This window comes from Rhagoletis zephyria, unplaced genomic scaffold (assembly GCF_001687245.7).
Source record: "Rhagoletis zephyria isolate East Lansing unplaced genomic scaffold, Rhagoletis_zephyria_1.1 Rzeph_scaffold_00373, whole genome shotgun sequence".
Classification (NCBI taxonomy): domain Eukaryota; kingdom Metazoa; phylum Arthropoda; class Insecta; order Diptera; family Tephritidae; genus Rhagoletis; species Rhagoletis zephyria.
In genome coordinates, this window is record NW_016157457.1 from 83,830 (window position 1) to 110,831 (window position 27,002).

Sequence of the window (27,002 nt, forward strand, 5' to 3'; positions counted from 1 at the left end):
TTTTTTGTATAGTTTCAGGCAGGCTCTTCCTAAACTATGTATTTGTCAATGTTATTGTGGCTTGTTAACATTTTATTTTTAATATTTTTATTGAGCTTTGTACCACGATTGTTTATTAGGAAAAATTGAAAAAGCAACAAAGTCTAAGCGGTAGAAGTTATAGCAGCTATTTTCCACATCTCCTCATAATCAATAATGTGATTACACACTTGCAAGTTTTAAAGCCATGAAAGGACTATTCCGCTCTGAAGAGTTATATTTTTTAAGAGCACTAAATAAACTCCTCACATGTTCGGCTTACTCATAAATTTGCATGCGATGTATTTGTAATGTTATTGTGGCTTATTAACATTTTATTTTTAATATTTTTATTGAGCTTTGTACCACGATTGTTTATTAGGAAAAATTGAAAAAGCAACAAAGTCTAAGCGGTAGAAGTTATAGCACTATTTCGGAGATCACCACATCTCCTCATCAGACTTCTTTTTTCTAGACTTCAGCAGGGATCGAACCTGCGAATTCGATGTTCAAAGTCAGAAGCGTTAACCACTGAGCTATGTACATCCCGTAAACTCTTGTTGCTAATTCATTTTCCTTATTCAACCAACTACTATCAAGTGCAGCTGATTTGCCGCTATTTAAACTCGACTGCGTGGTTGTTGTTGTCAATTCCATCCATTACATCCGTTTGCTTTTTTGTACAGTTTCAGGCAGGCTCTTCCTATACTATGTATTTGTCAATGTTATTGTGGCTTATTAACATTTTATTTTTATTGAGCTTTGTACCGCGATTGTTTATTAGGAAAAATTGAAAAGCAAAAAAGTCACCACGCTGTCGAGTTTAAATAGCGGCAAATCAGCTGCACTTGATAGTAGTTGGTTGAATAAGGAAATGAATTAGCAACAAGAGTTTACGGGATATACATAGCTCAGTGGTTAACGCTTCTACGACTTTGAATACGGTAACGCAGGTTCGATCCCTGCTGAAATCTAGAAAAAAGAAGTCTGATGAGGAGATGTGGTGATCTCCGAAATAGTGCTATAACTTCTACCGCTTAGACTTTGTTGCTTTTTCAATTTTTCCTAATAAACAATCGTGGTACAAAGCTCAATAAAAATATTAAAAATCATTGTTATTTCTATCGTTCCGAGTTTTAAAGTGATGCGAAAAATATTCGTCACTCGCATTTTTAAAACACAAACCTGCAAAGCTGCAGAAACAGACAAAAAAGGAAGGACCGAANAAAACTCACCAACAATATTATTTCTGCATATCGGGCACGTCTCATTCCGCGATACAATTGGTGCAATACACTTTGAATGGAATAAATGTTTGCAGTTTAATATACGCGAAACACTGCTATACTTCATATTTGTAAGACAAATCGCACAATCGTCTTGAAACTGCATTTTTACGTACAAATGTCTATATGTATGTAGTTACGTTTCATTGGGCGCAATGAAAAAACTACGAGTGAGACGCCTACTTTCACAATTAGATGAAATTCAAATAATTAAAGTTCAAAACCTCAAAGCAGTAAACCCGATGTCATTATAAATTAACGTTTTCTCATTATAAATTTACGTTTTCTCATTATAAATTTACGTTTTCTCATTATAAATTTACCTTTTCTCATTACAAATTTACGTTATCTCATTATAAATTTACAATTTCCCATTATCAATTTACTTTTTCTCATTACTATTTACGTTTTCTCATTATTAATTTACGTATTCTCAATATAATTTACATTTTCTCAATACTAAGTTAGGTTTTCTCAATACAATTTACGTTTTCTTATTATAAATTTACGTATTCTCATTATAATTTACGTTTTCTCATTACTGGGTTGAAAAGGTGTAGATAAATCGATGATAACAAGCAAGTAAGAAGCTCAAAAAGTGTTCCACCGTCTCATCCTCTTCAAAGCAGAATGGACAAATGGAGTTGCCATTTACGCCTATCACAGTCAGGTGTTTGTGCCACGTGAAGCGACCAGTCAGCAGTCCCGTGTTTTCAGTAAGAGGAAAAGACGAGATTGACCTGAGATTGAAGGCAAGATGAGTTTTTCCCACCTGCATCCACTCGATGGCTCCCAGTCATTGCTGAGCGAAGTATCCACCCAGTTTCTGATGGTGGCTTCGATAGTCGAAGTGGGAAGTGCTGTAACTGGTTGCGGATCGAGGAATGCCTGGTCTAAGCCAACTGTGGCCAAAGGGTCAGATGTCTCATTCCAGGCACTGCCGAGTTGCCCGACACCCAGAGTAAAGCAATCTCGTTATCTTTACCAACATAATTTAGTCGAGACTTGCATTGCCAAACTAATTTGGAAGTACTTACATACAGTGTTTGAAAAATGTTAATCTGACTAACGATTAAAAATTAACGATTAAAATGTTAATCATGATTGCCGATTAAAATTAATTAATCGTAATCCACTGTACGATTAATGATTAAATTTTTTCAATCGTTAATCGCTGGCTGCGATTACTATTAATTAATTTTAATCATTAATCGTTAATCCAATTAAAAAGAAAATCTGATTAAGTTGTCTAGTTTATCCGAATTTGAAACCAAACACCAGTTATAGTAATTATTTTGTGTGTTTACGCTTATAAAAAGCACGTAATATAAAAAAAAAATATAATTATTGTTATAAGTAATAAATAAACTTGGAACTTTTACAACCCAGCGCACATGAGCAGAGGGATATTAAAACTTAGTTTGTAAAACGTCTGTTGGTATATAACAATGATGGGCAAAACGCTACTCGCGAGTAGCGTCTGCGTCGCAGCGCTTATACGTATACAGAAACGACGCAGCGAATTTCAATTCAGTCTGCTTTCAGTTTTCATGAGAGTGACACCACGCTTCGCCGTTGAATATTTTTATTTGTAATTTTAGCGCGTTGTTGCCACCTATATATGTAACAATGCCCAAAATGGCTGCGTATGAGTGCCAATTACAGTTTTTGGTTTTAAGAAAAGCCAATAACGCCCAATGCTTGTTATGTGGTAATGCGACTACTTGGAATCGTACTTTTAATATAAGGCGAGCTATTTGTCATGGTAAAAAAGTCAAACTGCCGAACTGTGTAAACCAATTTAAAGTTTTTTTTAATGGGTTTTATGTATATATGTATGCACGATACGGCAATTTAATATATTTAGTATACTTTATTGAATACTGAGTTTTTAACACAGTTTAGAAATTTTAAATTCGTGAATTTTGTTGTTGAATAAACTATCATTTTTTAAAACATTAGTTTAATGAAATTAAATTAAAAAACTTTTCATGCACGTACATATGTACTTATAAAAATTAATTTCATAATTCATTATTTGAAATTATTTCTTCATAATTTTTTTATTATATTTTATTATTTTCGTTTCATGTTCATAATACAAATTAAATATAAATTTGTAAGAGCGTTTTCTAACACGCGCAAAAAACGACGCATTTTTGTACAATATAGAAAAGTGGCAACTATTACTCAGCGCGATTCACGAATACCATGACAAAATGAGACTGTATTGGTGTGCCCATCTATGGTATAGATCTTAATGAAAATGCACACCAAATTGCTTAGATTGATGAGGAAATCCGACTTAGCCATACCCGATTAACTGGCTTTGTGTGCACAGGAAAATTCCACCATAAATTAATTAATCACCAAACCTACTTAATCAAATTAAGGGTTAATGATTAAAAATTAATTTTTTTAATCGCGGTTACGATTACATGTTTAGTCCGATTAAAATTAATCATGACTAACTGTAATCGGATTAAATTTAATCGAATTAACTAATTGATTAAAAAATCAATCGATTAGTGCCAACACTGCTTACATAGAGGGCTGGCCAATGCCTAACAGGGAGCATGGCTGTACATGTAGACGCTAGAGAGTTGCACGATTACATAAAACGGTAACATGTTAATAATCGGCGATGCCGATGCGGCGAATACACGCTACTTAACTGTAAATTTAGCATCGCAGAAAAAGTGTAAACATTGCATGTACGTACATATTTACTGCGAGGGCGTGCGGCTGGTTACTACTAAAATGCGATTTAGGAGTAAATAACTCTGAAAATCGGGAAAAACTCAATTCCCGTAGTAAATTTGTTTTTTTTTATTATCGCATTCATGTGAATCAAAAAATTTCCGAGTTTTCCAAGCGCAAGTAATTAGTAAAAATCACTAATAATCCCTTTAATTGGAAAAAGCGTCAAGAAATTTCTCTTGAAACCAAAGCTTAGCTGAGATGCATGAAATAGGAGATAATTTTAAGAATAATTTGTTACGTACTACAGTATGCCAGTATACAGGGTGTCCCAGAAGTAACCTGCCAAACTTGAGGAGAAGGCAGGAGGGGTGGTGGACTCCCTGATAAGCAAACATTTTACAAGTAAAAGTGTCACCGTTTTTGAAATATTTAATTTTTTTTGAATTAAAGAAAAATCGTGCCTTTCATGTATTTTCTTTACCTGCATCTACAAACAAGGCTATACTTAGTAAATTTTTTATGCGAAATACTTCCAGATAGTTGCTTTTCCATATTCAAATGCAATGTAGTTAAAATATATTAAGGAACCATCATAAAATTATGACTATTTTGGGATTTTTAACTTTTTGATATTTTCTTCCCCAACTTTGACTATCTCTGGTGAAAAAAAATGTACTGAGCTATAACTTTACATTACATAAAAAAATTCCTCATTTAATAAAGATTTTAGAAAGGTGCCACTTTTACTGTTTCCAAAAGAAAAAAAAAAGTTATAGCTGCTTTTGTGGGCAAAGGACTGAGACACGCTAGAATGTATTTAATAGATTTAAATTTAAGTTGCTCTTGTTACCGACCAATGACATGCTAAATAGTACAAAGGTACATTATTACCTGCTCCTGACATTATTTTATGTTACTTACCGGGATTCGGACTAGAGTCAATAACAAGGGCTATATCTATCAATATTTTTTGTGAAGGATGGGTTCACGTGAAATAAAACATACATGAGTTGTTTGAAGAAAAATTTATTCGTTTATTGATAAAATATGCTCAAATTGGCGACCTTCTACTATAATACAAGCTCGGCACATGTTCTAAAAGAGTTGGAAGCCTTTCCTGAAGGAACTTTAAATAACTGTAGGAGTTGAGCGTTGGCGGCAGTTCTACAGGTCCCAATATCTGACAATTAAAAATACCGCGGTCTTATCTCATTTCGTGAGGATTGTCTATCTGCTAACTGTGAAGGTTATGTAAATTAAAATAACCATCACGTTTGTATGATGATTCATCGCTCCAAATTATTTTATTAAAAAAGTTGGGGTCTGAATCATACATTCGCAACATTTCACTGCAAAATCTAACCATAGACAGGTAATCTCTCTCTTGTAAAGCCTGAACACGTTGAATGTGGTAGGGATGGTATTTTAAAGCCTTGTGAACTGTAGTGTTTGGTATTCCAGTCCGTCTTTCCATCATTCTCCCTGAAGTCGATGGACCTAGTTCCACTTCCTCTAACACAATTTTAACATCTACCGTTGCCGCCACGCCTTCCAGGTATGCGACCTTAAAAAAGTTAAAAATTATAGTTAAAAGAAGAATGGCTTCAAACAAGAAAGGTGTAAAAATCACTTACCTTCATATATTTCTCTATGGGTCCGGGCGAATACTTCACGGCCCGGATGCCGACGATTGGGGTATCGCTCTGCATAAAGTCTTTAAGCAGCTCTTGGATTACAGCAAGCTTCACCGTAAATTAGGTGAATATCCGCATATTCATGCGACGTATACTGCGTGTTCTCTGTCATAGTATAAATAACACAATGTTCGAAGGGTCCAATTCCACAAAATCCACTTTCATTATTTCCGGTAAGTAACACAAAATAATGTCAGGAGCAAGCAATAATGTACCTTTGTACTATTTAGCATGTCATTGGTCGGTAACAAGACCAACTTAAATTTAAATCTATTAAATACATTCTAGCGTGTCTCAGTCCTTTACCCACAAAAGCGGCTATAACGTTTTTTTTCTATTCGAAACAGTATGAGTGACACCTTTCTAAAATCTTTATTAAATTAGCACTTTTTTTGTGTAATGTAAAGTTATAGCTCAGTACATTTTTTTTCACCAGAGATAGTCAAAGTTGGGGAAGAAAATATCAAAAAGTTAAAAATCGCAATATAGTGCTAATTTTATAATGGTTCCTTAATATATTTTAACTACATTGCATTTGAGTATGGAGAAGCAACTATCTGAAAGTATTTTACATAAAAAATTTACTAAGTATATCCTTTTTTGTAGATGCAGTTAAAGAAAATACATGAAAAGGCACGATTTTTCTTTAATTCAAAAAAATTTAAATATTTCAAAAATGGTGACACTTTTACCTGAAAATTTTTTCTTCTTCTTAAGTTTGGCAGGTTACTTCTGGGACACCCTGTATACATATGTATGTGTAAAACGAGCGAAAGACCAAAAACTTAAATTACTGCACGAGAGTTTTCGCCGCTGCAGTTTCCTGCCAATTTTTTAAATCGACTGGTAATATTTTGGACATACCACATTTTGTTTAACGTCATGTTGTGTTGCGGTTAGCTTGTAAACACGCTTATTTCTTCGTAAGTACCGAAGATACACACAAATATGAACGTGTACCGGTCGTATCTATACTTTTCTTTGCATATAATACTTTGTTTTTGATTCCAAAATTGGAACTGCGGGTTTTTCCAAAATTTTGCATTTATACGAAGAAAGTACTTTTTTGCTACATAAACATAAATCGTTAAATGAATACCTCAAATATAAGCTCAAAGCGAATTGCTCGTGGGAACACGTTATAATAAAATTATAGTTTAAAAAACTAAAACCTCCCTATTATAATTGCCATTCGTACTGTCATCAGGTATGTAACTTGAGAATAGAAATCGCTGCATCTTTTAGGCGCATCAATATTATATAGTTACATCCCGAGCTAATAAAAGGAAGGTAATAAAAATGCATATGCATGTGTATATTCGTTCATCTCTTTCAATAATTATAATCATTAATTATTATAATCAATCCATTCAATCCAAGAAGTATTCATTCAAGATGGCGTTTCTGAACAGCTGGATTTTGTTCATTTGTGGAAATTCATGCTGTAGTTGTGCGTATAATTTGTTATTGTAATTTTCGTTGCATGAATTCGTCTAGATTCAATCCTGCTTGTTAAACTACACTATCGTCATTCACTGTTTATTCTAAGAAATTTATTCAGAGCGCGTTGTTCGGGTTTATTGGTTACTAGCTTTTGCCCGCGGGTTTCGCCCCACGTCTTTATACAAACATGAAAAATACTTTATGAAAAGATATTATACTCTCTTTCTGCTCTAATTTTACTATAGCCGTGATAGCAGCATATGGTAGGACAGCTGTATAGCTTGGGTGCTATGGAATGAAATGCAATTATAATTTTTTGGGACTGCAGGTGTTTTAAGTTAGGTTAAAATATCTCCAATAAATTATATAATAGAATAAATACTATCTAATTTCTTACGAATAATAACTCTAATATGATTTCGTAGCATTTTTTTAATACTCCAAAGTATCTATTAACATAAATGCATTTTCCAATACAATTATCGCACATTTTATTTTCGATAAAGTTTCGGGTTTCACTTTAAAGCATTCTTGTTTATTGTCATTGCAAAAGCTAGGCGAACTGGAAACTGAGGTATTTTTAATTCGAAGAGCATATCAAAAGGAATTAAAGGAGTCATGTGACTTGTGGTTCCCAAGTTATGGCTGATAATACCAAATGGCTGATTAAAAATTCTACGAATGGGATATGCCACGCCTCCTCCTACAAAGTCATTTATATATACCTTACTATAAGCACCTACCATAGATATGCCTGCATACCAAATTTCCAGTTCATGTGACTTATGGTTCCCAAGTTATAGCTGATTAAAAATTTGTAGGCCTACGGGAGGTACTACGCCCCCTCGCAAAATTGGGATCATATTTACAAATAAAGCCACACCTATAACCTTCCTGTGATAAAAACAAATAAGTGTGAAAAGTTTCGTGCGATTCCGTGTCCTGGTTCAAAACTTATAAGGTAATAAGCAAACAGACACACGGTTAAAAATTTCGGTTTTAATTTTAAACTTTTTGGACTACATATATGACCAAACTAAATTCAGTTTCAAATACAAACATTCCAAGTTTAAAAAAAGAGAGCACATATGTTGGGTTTAGAATTTAAACAGTTCGGTTTAAATTTTAAACCCAAACATTTTCATAATTAAGAATAAAAAATAAAAAGGATTGAACCCAGTAGCCTTGGTAGCAACCAATTGTATCAAGCATCTTTGCACACTCAGCTACAGCCACGCATGTAAATGTGCTTTCATATGTTGAGTTTGAATCAACACCACATTTCGCTGTGTGCAAACATTTTCTATTTAGGTTTAGATTTTAAACCAAATTCTCTATATAAGAAACCTAGAAATTATAATTAAAACATTTTGGTTTGATTTTTAAACCACGAACTTTTTGGACTAAAATTTAAATCAGAATATATTAAAAATTGCTTAAAACTATTGACTGGTTTAAAAAGTAGACTATAAAAGATTAAAAAAGGCAGTAGTCCCAGCGCGGTTTAAAAATTAAACCCAAATTTTTGACCGTGCATTCACATTTATATATATAGATTTCAAATAATAGTTTCGTTCCTCGACTTTTCTGGACAAAAATAGAATAACGATTTTTACCTAAAAAACTAAGTTTGTTCTATAGTTTTATAAATTTATTTTAAGGTTTTGTTAGATTTATTGTAAAAGTGGTTTTAGTTAATTTATTCAGTGATCTCAAACAGCACTCAACTTATCTGAAAAAAGTTTATTGGTTTATTTCATTTATGAGTTAAACCAAATGTATACAAAAACTGAAAATTTGTTTTTTGTTATTTTATGGCCTTATAACAATTATATTCAACAATTTTTATTGAGCTTGAGGCCGTTTTTAATGAAAAACTTGTTGTGGAAAAGCAACAATAATTTGAAAAAATTGTAGAAGTGATAGCTATTTCGGAAATCACCACATTTCCTCATCAGACTTCTTTCAGTAGGATTCGAACCGACGACCCCATTGACTCAGCCAGTTGCCTACGCACTGTGCTATGTTCGCCTTGTAAATTATCGTTGCTTTTTTCCCACTTTTTCATTTGTTAAGCCAACACAATCAAGCGCAGCTATTACGCTGCATTTCACTCTTTATCATGTGTTATTTTATGGCCTTATAACAATTATGTTCAGCAATTTTTATTGAGCTTAAGGCCGTTTTTAATGAAAAACTTATATCTACTTATCCTTATCCACAATAAGTTTTTCATTAAAAACGGCCTGAAGCTCAATAAAAATTGTTGAATATAATTGTTATAAGGCCATAATAACAAAAAACAAATAACTTAATGACGAGCAAACCTAAAAGTTAAACATTCTAGAAATAGAATTATTAACAAAAACCAACAACCACATGTTCACACATGTGTGAAATGAAGCGGAATAGCTGCGCTTGATTGTGTTGGCTTAGCAAATGAAAAAGTGGGAAAAAACCCACGATAATTTACAAGGTGAACTTAGCACATGGGTAGGCAACTGGCTGAGTCAGTGGGATCGTCGGTTCGAATCCTACTGAAAGAAGTCTTATGAGGAAATGTGGTGATTTCCGAAATAGCTATCACTTCTACCATTTTTTCAAATTATTATTTTTGCTTTTCCACAATAAGTTTTTCTTTAAAAACGGCCTCAAGCTCAATAAAAATTGTTGAACAAAAACTGAAAAGATTAAACTAATACATTCAGGAAATAAAGCATTTAATAAAATGCATAAACACCCCGAATTTATTTTACATCGAAATTATTTTACATGGGCCTTAGTGTATAAAAAATAAGAATGGTTAACAAAAACACTGACAAAACTTTTTTCGTTACGATGTATTTAATAAGGTCAAAATGCAGACGTACTTTTTTGCGTATTCAACATTGATTTCATTTTGATAACGTTGAACAGCTGATGATTTGACACTTTACCAGATTTTATCAGCAAAAATTCTTCGGGTAAAATCTTGCAACTTCTGACAACTTCTCGGGAGTTAGGGAACGCAACTAATAAAAAATGCTGCACGAACGAGGCAAAAACTAGTTTAACGAAAAACTTCACTTTCAACTGAACTATGCATGTATGCATTACTGAAACTATGCATGTATGCATTACTTCGTTTTTCCCATATGCATTATTTCGGTTTTGCACCGAAACTGTGCATGTATGCATTATTTCTTTTTTCCCATATGCATTATTTCGGGTTTCACCCGAAACTGTGCATGTATGCATTACTTCGTTTTTCCCAAATGCATTACTTCGGTTTGAATCGAAACTGTTCATGTATGCATTACTTCGTTTTCCCATACAAACCGAATTTTTCATACTACATACAGTGACGAGCAAATTGTAGCATGGTGTAACACTTTGTATTTCAGCCACCGCTAAATTTCCAAGTTCTAACGACTTTCATCCTTTTGTTGTATATTCTTGTTGGTACATCCCTACTCCCACTCTCATAACGATTTGAAGTCACTACAACAACAATAAAAAAACCAGCAGACAAAAATGTAAATTAAGGCAGATGTTACAGATGTTAAGCAGTTTGAGAGAAAAGTTCATTTCGCACGCAAGTCTTTTTCAGGTGTATTTTTTCTTAGGCTTTGTACAAAAAAATACAAAAAAGAAAAAAACTGTATAAGGTTGGTCGAATGAATGCCCGTCCTAGTCACCAGTTCCGAGTCTATTCGATTTTTAAGTATGAGGCCTTATGTTGGACAAAAAGGGGAGTATAAGGGACTCAAAATGGAGAAAATTTGCCTATGGTTACAAAAGACATGGAATAGATTAACTGAAGAAGACCTGCGTGCCAAATGAACTTTTCTCTCAAAGTTTACACTGCTGGCAAATGTAAATAAGGATTAAAATGTAAAAACTAATTTATACAACTAAAGTAAAATCTGTGGAAAGTTAACAATAAAATACTTTTTTCGCAAAATCTATAAAGGACCCTTTTATTTCTCAAAAAAACAGAGGTAACAGTTATTCGTCGCCACGCTGTAGTTAACATGTATAAAGTTTTGATAAGCACTTTAAATGTCAAGTTTTAGTACTGAATTCAAAGAGGATGTCTCTTTTATCCATTCATAATAACTTAAAAAAATGTGTTTGTTAAGAAGTGTATCTTAAAATATCTGCCTTGACATTTATGTTAAAAGTGTAAAATATGTAAATGTACATACATAAACTTTCCCGTGAATACCTTCAAAGCATTGGTCTTGAAGGGAATCTACGTATACATGCATGCATATGAGCAAATTAAAAAGTCGATACAATTTACAGTCGAAAAGTGCAGTTTTTGTATAGATTATAGATTATTTCCCAACACTGTGGGGAATTAAGCAAAATGGCCTAGTGTATTTCGCAAATATTCAAATACATAATCCCCAACTGATGATTTTATATATTCATTAAAAGATAATTTGTCATCAGTCTGAAATAAAAAAATTATAAATCGGAAGGGTAAAATAGTATTGTGTTATTAATTCAAATAATAAAGTTTAATTTCACTGACGAAAGGGGGGCAACCATCCCCCCAATCCCCCCCTGGCTACGCCACTGAATCACATGGTCATGGAAGAAAAATTAGTGCTATTGGAAAAAGGGGCCTGGCACCTCCCGTACAAACCGAATTTTTCATACAGCATACCTCTGCCAGTGTTCACGATAGAGTACTGGAATTTGGTATGGAGATATATGTATGAAATGAATCACATGGCCATGAAGAAAAATTAGGGCTCTTGAAAAAAGGGGCGTGGCACCTCCCATACAAACCGAATTTTTCATACTGCATATCCCTGGAAGTATTCATGGTAAAGTACTGGAACTTGGTAAATACAAGATATATAAAATCAATAGCATAGTCATGAAGAAAAATTGGGGCTATTGGCAAAAGGGGCGTGGCACCTCCTGATCTTTATGCAATTTTTTGTGTATATATGGTACGTATGAGAATCGGATGTAAAATATATTTCCTACCGCAGGCGCAGGGGGCGTGACACCTTCCAAACAAACCGAATTTTTCATATTCCATATCTCTGGAAGTGTTCATGGTAGAGTACTCGAACATGGTATGGAAATATATGAAAACAGTCGCACACTCATGGAGAAAAATTTTGGTTATTGGAAAAGGGGGCGTAGAACCTCCCATACAAACCGAATTTTTCATACTGCATATCTCTGGAAGTGTTCATGGTAGAGTACTCGAACAAGGCAATGAAGATGAGCAATTGGCCCAGATTCGGCTCGTCTTGAAGAAGATGCAGAGCGCTGTCTCTAATCAGAAGAATGTGTCCATGGACATAAAAACGGGTATGGCCCAAATCGAGGAGAGCTTAAATATATTAAGCTACCTCCGAGAGCAGCGCCGGAAGGGGTCTACCCTTTGCGAGCTGCGGAAGGCTGGCCCTGCTCGCAAAAGAGAGTTCAAACTCGATCCGACTCCCCTACAAGCGAGCCGGAAAAGAAAAAGAACACTAACTATAATAATAATAGTAGTAATAAGATTATTATTAATAATGGTAATAATAATAATGGAAATAAAGATATTAATGCACAGGAAACCGTACCAGATAATCAATGGAAAACGGTTGGAAAAGCAGAAAGCCCAAGCCAGGGCCAGCGCCAGGTGAACCCTTGGTCAATAAGGGCGAGGCGACCAGCCGCAAAAAAAAAAGAAGAGGGTGAGAAAAAAGAAGAGTCTCGCCAAATTAATCATTAAGCCAGCTGAAGGCAAAACCTATGCAGAGGTGCTGGGAACGATACGTGGTAAGCTCCAACCCGAGAAGACGGAGGCCGTAATTCGATCTGTTCGGAAAACCCGCGAAGGCGCCGTGCTCATCGAAATAGAGCGCTGTGGCGACCACTCAGCATTTAAGGAAAATGTGTGCACTGCCATTGGCCAGCTTGGAGACGCCCGTATTCTCACTAGACGTTTACGTCTAGAAGTTCTGGGCATGGACTGCCTAACCACGGCCCCAGAAGTGGAGAACGCTATACGCGGGGAGTTAGGAGACAAGATGAATGGCCAACTTCGCGTCTCTCTCCTCGCTGTAAACTCGCGAGAACAAAGAATGGCCGTGGTGGAAATCGATGAACTGCCAGGCCGGACTCTTATTGAAAAGGGGAAGCTGCGAGTAGGTTGGATTATCTGCCGCGTCCGAGAGCGCGCGGATGTCCAAAGGTGTTTCCGCTGTCTGGGGTATGGCCACAAAAAGGCGGCATGCAAAGGCCCAGACAGAAGCAGTTCATGCTGGAAATGTGGTCAGCAGGGCCACATAGCCTCTGCGTGTAAAGAAAGCCCAAGCTGCTACCTGTGCTCGGCAGGAGATGGACAGAAAAATTCCCATCACCTGCCCGGGTCGGGAGCGTGCAAGGCCTTCAGGGATGCCCTTGCTGAGGCTAAGACAAAGCTTGGGAGAATATGATTAAATTTATACAAGGCAATATGAACAGGAGTAGGGTAGCTGATGACCTGCTGGACCAATTGGTTCTTGAACAAAGAGCAGACGCTGTCATCATCAGTGAACCCTATAGAACAAAAGAAACCTGGCATGTTGACCAATCAGGCTCGGCCGCGATATGGATTGCTAACCCCAACCATCGCGCAGAGAGCAGCGGGGTCGGACGCTGCTACGTCAGGGTTAAAATGGCGCATATCACTCTGGTGAGCTGCTACCTGTCTCCAAACGACCAGTCCCTGTCTTTAGGGAAAAGCTCGAAGACCTTGAAGACGAATTGCGCGATATAACCGGCCACATAATTGTTGCTGGAGATTTCAACGCAAGAGGCGTGGAATGGGGTATGCCCCAAACAAACACCAGGGGAAGACTGGTCCTTGAAATGGCAGCCCGCATTGGCCTGACCATCCTCAACACCGGAACGACCCCTACATATCGAAGGCCGGGTTTTGGATACTCTATCCCTGACATAACCCTGGTCTCAGAAAGCCTTCTTCGAAGGGCTGACGGATGGAGAGTGATGGAAGACCTGAGTGGTAGCGACCACAACTACATCACCTTCCAAGTCACTGACATAACGCGAGGGCAAACACGCAGTATCCCTCGCAGGAAACCAGGATGGAACCCGTCTAGGGTCGATGTTCGCAAGTTCGATACGTCACTCCTAGCAGATTCCCAAGGTATTTCACCCACAACGGGAGAGATCCACAACAGGGAGTCTTGTACTAAGCTGGTCGAAGAAAGCTGCAAAGCCTCAATGCCACAGAGGAGAGCATGGTTAGGTAAAAACCAGGTATACTGGTGGAACGACCGAATTGCTGAGCTGCGAAGGGCCCGCCATAGAATGCGGAGACTGGCAAAGCGCGCTCGTGGTAGACCTGAGGCGCTGACCAGAACCGCAGCTGGAGATAGATGAAATCAACCCCAAACACTTAGAGAGAATAGTGAGCGTGAACTTATAATATGAAAAGATAGTAGGGATAAGAAACGAATAAAATAGAGGCATAGAGAGATGAGGTAAGTTTAGGGACAATAAGGCTGTTATACAGGGTCTCCCAGACGTAACGTGCCAAACTTTAGGGGAAGGTAGGTGGGGGGGTGAGCTCCCTGATAAACAAAAAATTTTCTGGTAAAAGTGTCACCGTTTTTGAAATCTTTACATTTTTTCGAATTAAAAAAAAAACGTGCCTTTTCATGTGTTTTCTTTAACTGCAACTACAAACCGGGCAATACTTAGTAAATTTTTTATGTAAAATACTTCCAGATAGTTGCCTCTCCATATTCAAATGCAATGTAGTTAAAATATATTAAGGAACCATCATAAAATTAGGACTATTTCTGGATTTTTAACTTTTTGATATTTTCTTCCCCAACTTTGACTATCTCGGGTGAAAAAAAATGTACTGAGCTATAACTTTACATTACATAAAAAAATTGCTCATTTAATAAAGATTTCAGAAAGGTGCCACACTTACTGTTTTGAATAGAAAAAAAAAAATTATAGCCGCTTTTGTGGGTAAAGGACTGAGACACGCTAGAATGTATTTAATAGATTTAAATTGAATTTGCTCTTGTTACCGTCAAATGACATGCTAAATAGTACAAAGGTACATAATTACTTGCTCCTGACATTATTTTATGTTACTTACCGGAATTAGTGAAAGTGGATTTTGTGAAATTGGACCCTTCGAACATTGTGTTATTAATACTATGACAGAGAACACGCAGTATACGTCGCATGAATATGCGGATATTCACCTAATTTACGGTGAAGCTTGCTGTAATGCCAGAGCTGCTCAAAGACTCTATGCAGAGTGATACCCAAATCGCCGGCATCCGGGTCGTGAAGTATTCGCCCGGACCCATAGAGATATATCTGAAGGTAAGCAATTTTTACACCTTTCTTGTTTGAAGCCATTCTTCTTTTAACTATCATTTTTACCTTTTTTAAGGTCGCATACCTGGAGAGCGTGGTGGCGAGACAGGGCGTCCTGCAACGGTAGATGTTAAAGTTGTGTTAGAGGAAGTGGAACTAGGTCCATAGACTTCAGGGAGAATGATGGAAAGGCGGGCTATAATACCAAAAACTACAATTCACAAAGCTTTAAAAGACCATCCCTACCACATTCAACGTGTTAAGGCTCTACGAGAGAGAGATTACCTGTCGAGGGTTAGGTTTTGCAGTGAAATGTTGCGAATGCACGTTTCAGACCCCAACTTCTTTAATAAAATAATTTGGAGCGATGAATCATCATGCAAACGTGATGGTTATTTTAATTTACATAACCTTCACAGTTGGCAGATAGACAATCCTCACGAATTGAGAGAAGATCGTTCGCAGTACCGGTACAAAATAAATTTATGGTGCGGTATTTTTAATTGTCAGATATTGGGACCTGTGGAACGCCAACGCTCAACTCTCACAGTTACTTAGAGTTCCTTCAGGGTATATCGGCTTCCAACTCTTTTGGAAGATGTACCCTTAAACCTGCGGCGAAGACTATGGCTGCAAAATGACGGGTGCCCTGCTCACTACGGGCGTGAAGTAAGAGCTCATTTAGACGAAACTTATCCTCGCCGATGGATTGGACGATACGGGCCAATCACGTGGCCCGCTCGATCGCCAGACCTGAATCCATTAGATTTTTTCTACTGGGGCTGTCTTAAGGACAAAATTTATTCAAAAACAATTCAAAACGAAGAGCATTTGCGGGAACAAATAAATGGAGCTGCTGCTGAGATAGCCCAATTGAGTTTAAGATCTCTAAAAGCGTCTTTTCTTAAAAGGTGCCGAGCTTGTATTAGAGTAGAAGGTCGCCAATTTGAGCATATTTTATCAATAAATGAATAAATTTCTCTTCAAACGACTCATGTATATTTTATTTCACGTGAATCCATGCTTCACAAAAAATATTGATAGATATAGCCCTTGTTATAGACTCTAGTCCGAATTCCGGTAAGTAACACAAAATAATGTCAGGAGCAGGTAATAATGTACCTTTGTACTATTTAGCATGTCATTTGACGGTAACAAGAGCAAATTCAATTTAAATCTATTAAATACATTCTAGCGTGTCTCAGTCCTTTACCCACAAAAGCGGCTATAACTTTTTTTTTTATTTTCAAAACAGTAAGTGTGGCACCTTTCTGAAATCTTTATTAAATGAGCAATTTTTTTATGTAATGTAAAGTTATAGCTCAGTACATTTTTTTTTCACCCGAGATAGTCAAAGTTGGGGAAGAAAATATCAAAAAGTTAAAAATCCAGAAATAGTCCTAATTTTATGATGGTTCCTTAATATATTTTAACTACATTGCATTTGAGTATGGAGAGGCAACTATGTAGAAGTATTTTACATAAAACATTTACTAAGTATTGCCCGATTTGTAGTTGCAGTTAAAGACAACACATGAAAAGGCACGATTTTTTTTAAATTCGAAAAAATGTAAATATTTCAAAAACGGTGACACTTTTACCTGAAAATTTTTTGTTTATCAGTGAGCTCACCCCCCCACCTACCTTCCCCTAAAGTTTGGCACGTTACTTCTGGGACACCCTGCCCTGTATATTTACTAAATACTCCTGCACTGTGCTTTTTAGTATGTACATTTGTATTTTGTATCTAATATAAATGTTTTTCTGTGTTTGCATTTTAGATTTTCCTGAGTCTATTCCTGCCATAGATGATTTGAAAATTTGTATGGAAAAGATAGATATGAAAAAGCATTTCATCCAAACGCTTACTAACACGCTAAAAGTACGAGTACTTCATCCTGGTGTAAATACTATGGATATTTTAACAGGATATATTGCAGCTATCAAAGCAATAAGATATCTCGATAACAGTGGAATTATATTGGAAACTGTGACGGCGCCAATCAGAGACTATCTTCGAAAACGCAGTGATACAGTTCGTCGAGTAGTTACGGGACTTACTGAAGAAGGCCCTACAGACCTTACGGAGGAATTAGCTAAAAGTGAAGCTTTAAAAGAAAATGAAAAGCTTGATGTCAATGAGGAATTGAGCAATTGGGAAAATTGGTTGCCAGACTCGTATGGAATTGATCAGACAACGCGTATTAAACTTACGAATGTCAACCGTTCAGCAGATATAATATCTATGGTAGTTGATATATATGGTAGCAAGGAGTTGTTCATGAACGAGTATCGCAATTTAATGGCAGATCGTTTACTTACTTATTTGGATTTTAACGCCGACAAGGAAATCCGAAATTTAGAATTGCTCAAACTCAGATTCGGAGATTCTTTACTTCATAGTTGTGAAGTTATGCTGAAAGATCTCACCGACTCAAAGCGCATAAATTCGCATATATCAAGCGATTCTAAGTATAACGAAAGTGAGTGTTTGATTTAAATTATAAAAGCCTTTTATTTTTCAATTTCTTAGATGCATATTTAATTATATTATTATCATATCATATCGTATCATATTTAATTATCCAAAAATGGTTTAGAATGATTTTGACCTGTGACGCTTGGCTATCCTTCATATGTAAGAGTCGCCCCGTTTGAATACAAAGTGAGATGTTTAGTCCATCCGCTGAGGACAATCGAGCATAGATTTTGAGCGATATAAGTATTATGCTGTATTTCCACTAGGCATTAAATGCCAAAAATAATAAATGACAAAGTTGGGCATTAAAAAATATTCGTGTCATTACGTTAAAAAAAAATTGTCATTATGTTCATTTCCACATGGAAATTTTTTAAATGGCATATATTATTTGTCATTTCTATGCCTAGTAGAAATTCGGCATTAAACATGAGTTTTTGGTTAGTTTTGGATAAAGTGGTGCCGTCGAAAATTTCAAATCAATTTCAATTATGCAGTACTCAGGCGAACTAGGCCCTTTTCACTTCTGATAAACGTAAGAAAGTACATGTATTTTGATGTAGCGATACTGGTATCGGGTCAGTTTCTTTCGGTCATAAGTGAAATTATGAAATGGGCTCTAAAGACGGTAGATTCCTGAGCCATAAACTGTTATCTTCTGTTAAAATTAAACAGCCCTACAGACCTAACGGAGGAATTAGCTACAAGTGGAGCCTTTATAGAAAATGAAAAGCTTGATGTCAATGAGGAATTGAGCAATTGGGAAAATTGGTTGCCAGACTCGTATGGAATTGATCAGACAACGCGTATTAAATTTACGAATGTCAACCGTTCAGCAGATATAATATCTATGGTAGTTGATATATGAGTAGTCCACATGCAAAGTGCTCTATTTAACATTTTTTCGATTTTTATTTTTTGGTGGTTAACGTGGCAGTTTTTAAAGTAGTTTCGTGTCCACTAACAATACAGTGCAAAATCCTTATATATTCTGAAAAAATAGCATCAAATGTTAGCTACTCTAGCAAAAGCCGCTATAATACTTACTGTATAGGGTATTCTCGAAGTCTTGTATGATGCACGGATTGCACGAAATGCAAAAATACTATTCCAAATTTCGAAGAGTACGAGAGCACCCCATTGCAAAGTGGTAGAATGCATGGGTAGAAAGCAGCGAAATTATGTTCAAATACAATAACAAGAGACAGCAAAACAAAAATGAATTGAGCGAGATGAGGGGAATGAGAGAAATCTGTAGCAATTCCAACAACAAAACAACTAGCACAGGGTTGCTTTTTGCTCTGCTGTTTTGCAAAATATATACATGGGTTTCGACGTTGCATATTTTGCAGCGATAGGAAATGTTTTTTCCCTTGTATTTTGTTGTTGTGTGTTTGCAAGTTATGCAATCCATGCAATCCATGCTACGTGCAATGGCTTTGCAAGATTTGTAGAATACCCCTTATGTATATATACACTTTCAAAAGCCGTTATAATATCTATTGTACGTATGTATTTATACAAGTTCAAAAGTCTCCATCTTCTGATGAACTTAGAAAACTGCAAGAACACGTGGTTGTTTCGGTGCCTAGTGGAAGACGTCGTAAAAAAGAAGCAGACCAATCTTCATGGAAGAGAGAACGCGAAAAGCTAAAAAAAGCTAGCTATGTAAAAGTTACTGTTTCAAAACTCGCTATATTCATTTTTTATATATAAAATTTGCAAAAACAACAATACTTCGAACTTGTTTTTTAATGTTATTAGGCTCTTATTTATCCAAATTTTCAGATAATAAAGAAAAAATATACAATTTGGATTTTACTTGCTGTTGTAGACGTTTTTTGAAATTTATTAAGCCATAAATATCAAATCATATAACGCTGTTTGCAAGTGGACTACTCATATATGGTAGCAAGGAGTTGTTCATAAACGAGTATCGCAATTTAATGGCAGCTCGTTTACTTACTTATTATGCTGGATGGAAATGACAAAGTTGGGCATTAGAAAATATTCGTGTCATTACGTTGAAAAAATTTGTCATTATGTTCATTTCCACATGGCATTTTTTTAAATGGCATTGTTTGTCATTTCAATGTCTAGTGGAAATTCGGCATTAAACATGATTTTCTATGTTTTTTGGTTAGTTTTGCATAAGGTGGTGCCGTCGAAAATTTCAAATCAATTTCAATTATGCAACACTCTGGCGAATTAGGCCCTTTTCACTTCTGATATCTGCCATTTCGGACTATACGAAGTCTTATAGCAGCATCGGACGATAACGTAAGAACGTACATTTATTTTGGGTTTACGCCGACGATATAGCGATACTGGTATCGGGCCAGTTTCTTTCAGTTATAAGTGAAATTATGAACTGTTCTATTCTGTACAAATTAAACAAAATTTGCTAAACCAAGGTTCCGATCTTGATCTGTCAAACAAGGTGAAATACCTAGGAGCTATTCTGGATTCCAAACTTAACTGAAAAAAAACATGGAAGAGGTTTCAAGGAAGGCCACGGTGCATCTCTATGCAGCCAAGAGAATGTTGGACAACAGATGGGGTACGCAGCTACATTTCGACCTATGTATAATCTCTAACGGGGCGCTGATCTGGTGGCCAGCCCTTACTAAGGATTACGTAGTTAAAAAGCTAAGCGGAATTCAAAGGTCAGCAGCCGCTAGCGTAACAAGTGCAATTAGACCCCGTCAGAAGGTTGTTTTGAACGTCCTTCTTGACTTATTACTCACAGATATATTTATCGAAAACTCAGCTGCTAGCAGCACCATTAGACTGCGTGCCCTGGGGTTCTGGAAGGAAGGACCGTTCGGCACGGTTTCATCCTAGACGCACTACCCTCTGAAAGGAAAGCGGTGCTCATCGATTATATCCTGTTGTTGTTGTTGTAGCGGCTACAACAACCCCGTCCAGATCGGTTAATGTCTCAGTCGTTGTCGTCAAGCTCAACTAACAGAAGCCCCAAGAAGTGTGCAGCCTCAATGGGGTCGGTCCACAGGGACAAAAGCGTTAGCTGTATCGGGTTTTCCGGGCATACAAAGAGATGTTTCCAGTCTCGGGGTGACTCGCCGCATGCCGGACACTCATTTGGCACATCTGCGTCTAATCTGCTCAGGTGTGAGTTTAACCTGCTGCAGTAGCCAGAGCGAAGTTGGGCTCTTGTGGTTCTGGTCTCCCGAGGCAGATGAAGCTCCGTCTCGTCGATGTCAGGTGGTTGTTTGCATAGAACGGCATTCACAGGTCTGGAGTCGGGCCTGTGGGTAAGCTGAGGGGTCCAGAGGTTGCTTAATGAACCTCTGGACTGCGTCCGTCAGCTCGTAAAGAGCCTTCTGACATGCCTTGGCGGGGGCTCCTCTGCAAGCAAGTGTCTGTTGGGTGTCTACGTCTGTGGTTCCCTACTAGAAATTGCTTGCAGAGCATTGTGTTGTGCTCCTTTATGGGGAACAGTTTCGCCTCGTCATGCAGGTGGTGTTCTGGCGACATCAGAAGACATCCAGCTGCTGTCCGAATTGCAGTGTTTTGAGTTGCCTGCAGCTTCATCCACTGCGTCCTACTAGTCCCCGGCGACCACATTGGTGCTGCGTGCACAGAGAAGGAGAGCAGACTGTCGAAGGTTAATCCGAGTATTTTGGGGTTATTCCCCGTCGGAATTGATGTATCATCGACGTGAATTCCCAGCGGTAGTCTGACTTCGTTCGTCCAGGTGGTGAACAAGGTCGCAGAGGATTTTGTAGGTTAGAGCGTTAGGCTCCTAGCAACGAAGAAGGGAGAAAGCTTGGACAGATATCCGTTTACTTTCGAGTACCAGTAGGGACACGATATCGAACCGAAAGTATCGATATGGTACTCATTTAAAGTATCGCTATAAAAATATCGGGTACCCATTAATATCGGAATAAAAAGACTCGATATTCCAAATATCGATACTAAAATCCACAAAATTTATCTGAATATAGGTTTCGCATATAGGCCGTTTGGGTGTAGTGGTTAGAAGTGCGCAAACCTTGAAAACGAAAAAAACCTTTCAGAGTCGACATAAAACTATAGGCACCCCCTTTGTGCCACAACATTAAGGCCCACGCGACAAATCGGAGGAGAAGTTCGGCCAAACACTAAAGGGCCATTCACATACAACTTTCCTCGCTTTCCTTGACAGTTCAAACTTTGACAACAAAGCGTGAAACGCAGAAGGTATGCTACAATAAACGCTTTGACAGCTTTTGCGTTCTCCTTTTCCTACATATTTTTTATCTGTAAAATAGATAGCAATATAATAATATGCATTAATAATAGCAATAAAAATTCCTATTTACCCTATTTTTGTCGTTAAATCCATATGCAAGCGCACGAGAAAAGATACATGTAGACAGCTGATTGCCAAAGCGGGCAAAAGTTGAGAGTTGCCCAAGATTTTGCTTCGTTTTGCTTTGCTTTGCTTCAAACGTTTTTTATGTGAGCATACTCATGCATATGCCTACATCGATCTTATTTGTCAAAGCAAAGAACTATCAAGCAAAGCGAAGAAAGTTGTATGTGAATCAGCCTTAACATATTGTGTAAGCGCCGGACTTTATTATTATTACAACACGTAGAGATTGAGGTGCTGACTTAAACACCGAAGCCGCGGGTTCAAATCCCACCACATGCAATCCTAACTATAGTACAAATTTCTGCAGTTTAAAGCCCAATAAAGTCCGGTGATATTAGGTTCACTGAGAAAAAAACGCATTATTAGAATACAATTTTTTTATTTGATTACCGTTTAAAAATGTTCGCATTTAAATCAAGTAAAAAGTTTTAACAAAATGGATTTTTCCATTATACATACACTACGTACATACAATGGAAATATTCAATTCAAATACTCCCGTATTAAAATGAAGCATTTTTCACGACACGGATGGCGTTTTGTACGTCTCGGATGCTTTTTCATATGAAATTAAGAAAGTATATGTATACAAAGCATGCACAGCGGTGACAACACATACACACATACATGGTATGACATAATGCACTAATCGCGGGCTGTGTTGTTGATTCAAACACTTTTACATGTATGGCTGTAGTTTAGCGTGCAAAGACGCTTGATACAATTAGTTGCGGCCAAGAGGGTCCGGGTTCAATTCCCATCAGACGGAACATAAAATTAATTTTTTTTCTTCTTAATTACGAAAAAGCATCTGTGCACTTCACAACCACATATTTTATAACGTATATACTCAAATTTAAAACGGGTTGGGTTGGTGCTCTTTCATATGAGTATTTTTTTCAAATTAGCACGTTTTTTTTGTTAATTCAAAAATTTTTTCCCTCAATGTTGGATGTGAGTTTATGACATTCGATACGATACTAGGGTTCTGGTACTCGATTCCAAAAAATATCGTTTTAAAACTATCGAGTAGAAAATATCGGTATCGAATGCCAAAAGTATCGTACCGAAATTCGTGTCCCTAAGCACAAGTCATCAATTCCATTCCCAGACGCCATTATCGAACAATCGTCAGCATAGGAGACAATCGGGACTCCCTCTGGTGGTTGAGGGAGCTTTGAAATATAGTAGTTAAACAGTAATGGGGAAAGGATACCACCGCGTGGAACCCCCTGTTTTAATTTTCTGGTTTTGCTCGATTTGTCTCTAAACATTACTGACTAGTGTCGACCACCTAGATAATTCGCGGACCACTGTTTGAGCCTCTGTGAGAGAGAGGCGGCCTCTATGTGTTCTAGCACCGTGGAGTGGCGAACGGTGTCAGATGCCTTTGACAGGCCCAACGCTATTAGAAAAGTTCTCTCAAACGGACGGTTGCGGTTTAGGCCACGTGATATCTGCGTGTTTGTGGCGTTAAGTGCTGTTGTTGCACTGTGCACTTTACGGAAACCAGGCTGATGCTTCGCTGAAGTCAGGTGGTTCCTGAAATATGGGAGTAGAAAGGCCTCCAGTGTTTTCGCTACCGGGGAAAGGAGTGTTATCAGACGATAAGACTCTCCTTTAATGGCTGGTTTCCGCGGTTTTAGCAGTAGGACCACTCTCCCCATCTTCCATATGCCTGGAAAGACAGATTGAGTACCTCCGTTAGGTACGCTACTCCCGCAGAACCCAAATTTTCAGCATCAGCATACATATTCCCTCGGGCCCCATGGCTGTGAAGCCTTTTGCCATTCAGATGGCCACCCGAACTTCACCGCTGGTGAAAGCCAGAGGCGCACAGGTTGATGTCAGTTTGTGCAGCCTTCTGGTCACTCGACGCTTGGCTTTGTCCGCTGGGGGGAAGCAGCCGGCTAAAGTAGCTCGCGCATCGCTCCGGACCCGACGAAGCATGGTGGCCGAAAGAAATTTCGACCCTGTCGACAAAGCTTACTCACACCAGAGGCGAAGTTACAAGCCTTCAGATGCCCTTCCCACTTTTCGCGGGGTATATAAACGTTAAATATTTCGAGCTCGACATCGCCTCACCGGGTAGCAATGCTCTGACATACTAGGGTGGTTTCCCTGCAGTCGATGTCTGCTTCGACAAAACGATACTGCACGGTGTGGTGCGTGATGAACGCTAGGCCACCACCATTATCTCGCTCGCGATCTCGACGGTGCACGTTGTATCCGGCGCAATTCAACAATTGTGAATTGCTGTGCAACTTCGTCTCTTGGACCGCAGCTATCAATATACCATGCCTTCCCATGAAGACGGTTATCTCCTCGATCTTGCTCTGAAGTCCGCTACAGCTGAACTGAAGGAGCTTCATGTGGTTCGGGGGACGTGGTGTTATGCGGGGTGTGAGGGGTGTGTGTTGCCTTGCCGCGATTGGCTGTGTGCGCTGCTGTGGAGGGTGCTGCCCTGTGGTGGTAGTGGGTGGCGTCGCAATTGGGGTTTGCGACCGTGCAGCGCAACACGTGTCCTCGAAGTTCCTCGTCCAATCTCGCGTGGCGCGCAAACCTGAACATGTCCTAAAGTGGCACCAGCCAAGGCAGGTGTTGCACTTGACTGATGTCACGGTACGGAATATCCTGATCTGACATACCGTGCAGATTGTAGGAGGAACCAGGAGTTGTTGGCGGCGGCGTGTGGGTGGTGGTGCGGTTGTGCCTGTTTGTTGCATGGTCTGTCGTGGTTGTGGTGTGGTCTATTGTGTTGTTGTATTTCGGTGCTGTGGTGTTTGATTTGTGTTGAGCTGCTCAGGTGGACTTGGGTTAGCCGGGAAGGCAGCTCTGTTTGAGCAGCAGGGGGCCCCACATGGTGTGGTGCACTGCCGATAAGTACGTAGGCCTGAGCAGGCACTGAGGTGACCCCACGTATTGCAATCATTGCACTTAACTGAGGTGGAGTTGCGTTGTAGTCTTCTCTGGCATACACAGCAGGCGTACGTTTTTGGCCCTGGGTTTGACTCGATGCCAGCCCTGAGCAGAAGAATACGTAGCAAATGCAGCCCTATGGATGAACAACTCCTGAGATACTCCGCAGACCTAAACGGGGTTAGATCGCCGAAACAACAGCCCATTGTCGGGTAAAAACCCGAGTCCTTCCGGTACGTAGAACCGGCTATCGTGGGCATGGCTTATGTCCTGTCGAAGACCTGGGTTCACTACAAACCCCGCGTGAAATTCCCAAGCCGCAGTGACTGGAATCAAGTAAAGGTCGAGTTCTTGCAGGGTTTAACTGTCTTTAAGGATGGGTCAAGGATGGAATGAGGAGTTGGTTCAGGGATTCTCATTGAGTAATATAACCAAAAGTTATTCTTCCACCTACCAGACTATGCAAGCGTTTTCCAGGCCGAAATGTTTGCTATTAAGGAGACAGTAAGTACACCATAGAGAATGTACCCGCCAGAACGCAGGTCAACATCCTCTCGGATAGCCAAGCGGCCATTCAGACACTCTCTTCTACTTCTGTTAGATCTTAACTAGTGGATGAATGTAGGAGAGAGGTGACCTAAATTTCAGATCAATACGAAATTATCCGAATATGGGTCCAATGGCATAGGGACATTTACGGAAACGAGGCAGTGGACGAAACAGCAAGGAGCGGTTCCGCACTGCATGTGTCCCACACGGTGGACTGCAGTGTGCACAGGGCACTGGCCCATTGGGGTGCATGCCAAAAGGATAGGACTGCTCTTCAGTAGGTTCTGTTGCAGTTGCGATGACCCGGGTTCAAAAGATACAGTCGAATTCTTCCTGTGCGAGTGTCCAGCCCTCACAGGGATGAGGCTAAAGACACTCGGCAAACCATTCCTGCAGAATATTTCAGAGTGAAGCTGCCTCTGTATGACGTACTGAAATTTGTTTATTTTTTTATTGAAACATTCTCGTTTACGATTTCCATTCCGTGAAGAAGTTCTTGAAAGTTCTCTAAGTGTTCAGCATATCATAGAACGATTAATCTCACAACGAAACAAGTTTGAAGAACGTTTTCTCTTCACTTCCTGGCGGCAACAATGGTCCGGTTCTATAGCGTATCTGTCCCAGAAACTTTATGGTATAGTTGATGTCAATTTCAAAATGAATGGGTATAATTGTTCTACAGGAATCCAATATTCATAGACTTATTTCAGACGAAATACCTTAATAGTAAGTTTTACGAAAACAATTTAAGTGAAAATTTATTTAATATTTTTTTTACTTGAATTTATTGTGGAACCTGACAGAAAAAAAATAAGTTTTCACTAAAATAGTTTTCGTGAAAACGACGGTAAACGGCGTGCAATAGTTCTGGCGGTTCATTTATCGGTGGTGATTTGAGATTTCCCCCGGCACAACTCAACCCTGGTATCCCCGAGGAAAGCTTTAACGCATAATAATACTGGCAAATGACATCCCTTGGGACAATCCTAACACTCAAGAGTTCCATATACTCAATGGTGCAACAGGTCGATTTAAACTGGCATTCGCGGCACCTTTTCTAGCTTGGCGATTATTAGTAATGACTCCAACGCCACCTGGCAGCTATTTTTTGCAATAGTATTGCCTTTACCGTAACCAATACGTGTTTTGAATATTAGCCAAAGCGGATCCGAAATAAGATTTTTAGA

At 38.3% G+C, this 27,002-nt stretch overlaps 1 protein-coding gene across 1 annotated transcript in view; it reads left to right on the top strand.

The window, feature by feature from the left end:
• mr (anaphase promoting complex subunit morula) overlaps window positions 1-27,002 on the top strand; it is a 122,087-nt gene that overhangs the window by 897 nt on the left and 94,188 nt on the right. The window contains exon 2 of the mRNA XM_017611143.1: window positions 17,266-17,967. Within this exon, the coding sequence (XP_017466632.1) occupies window positions 17,310-17,967 (658 nt within the window). The 5' untranslated portion in view covers window positions 17,266-17,309. The remainder of the gene's footprint in view (window positions 1-17,265; window positions 17,968-27,002) is intronic.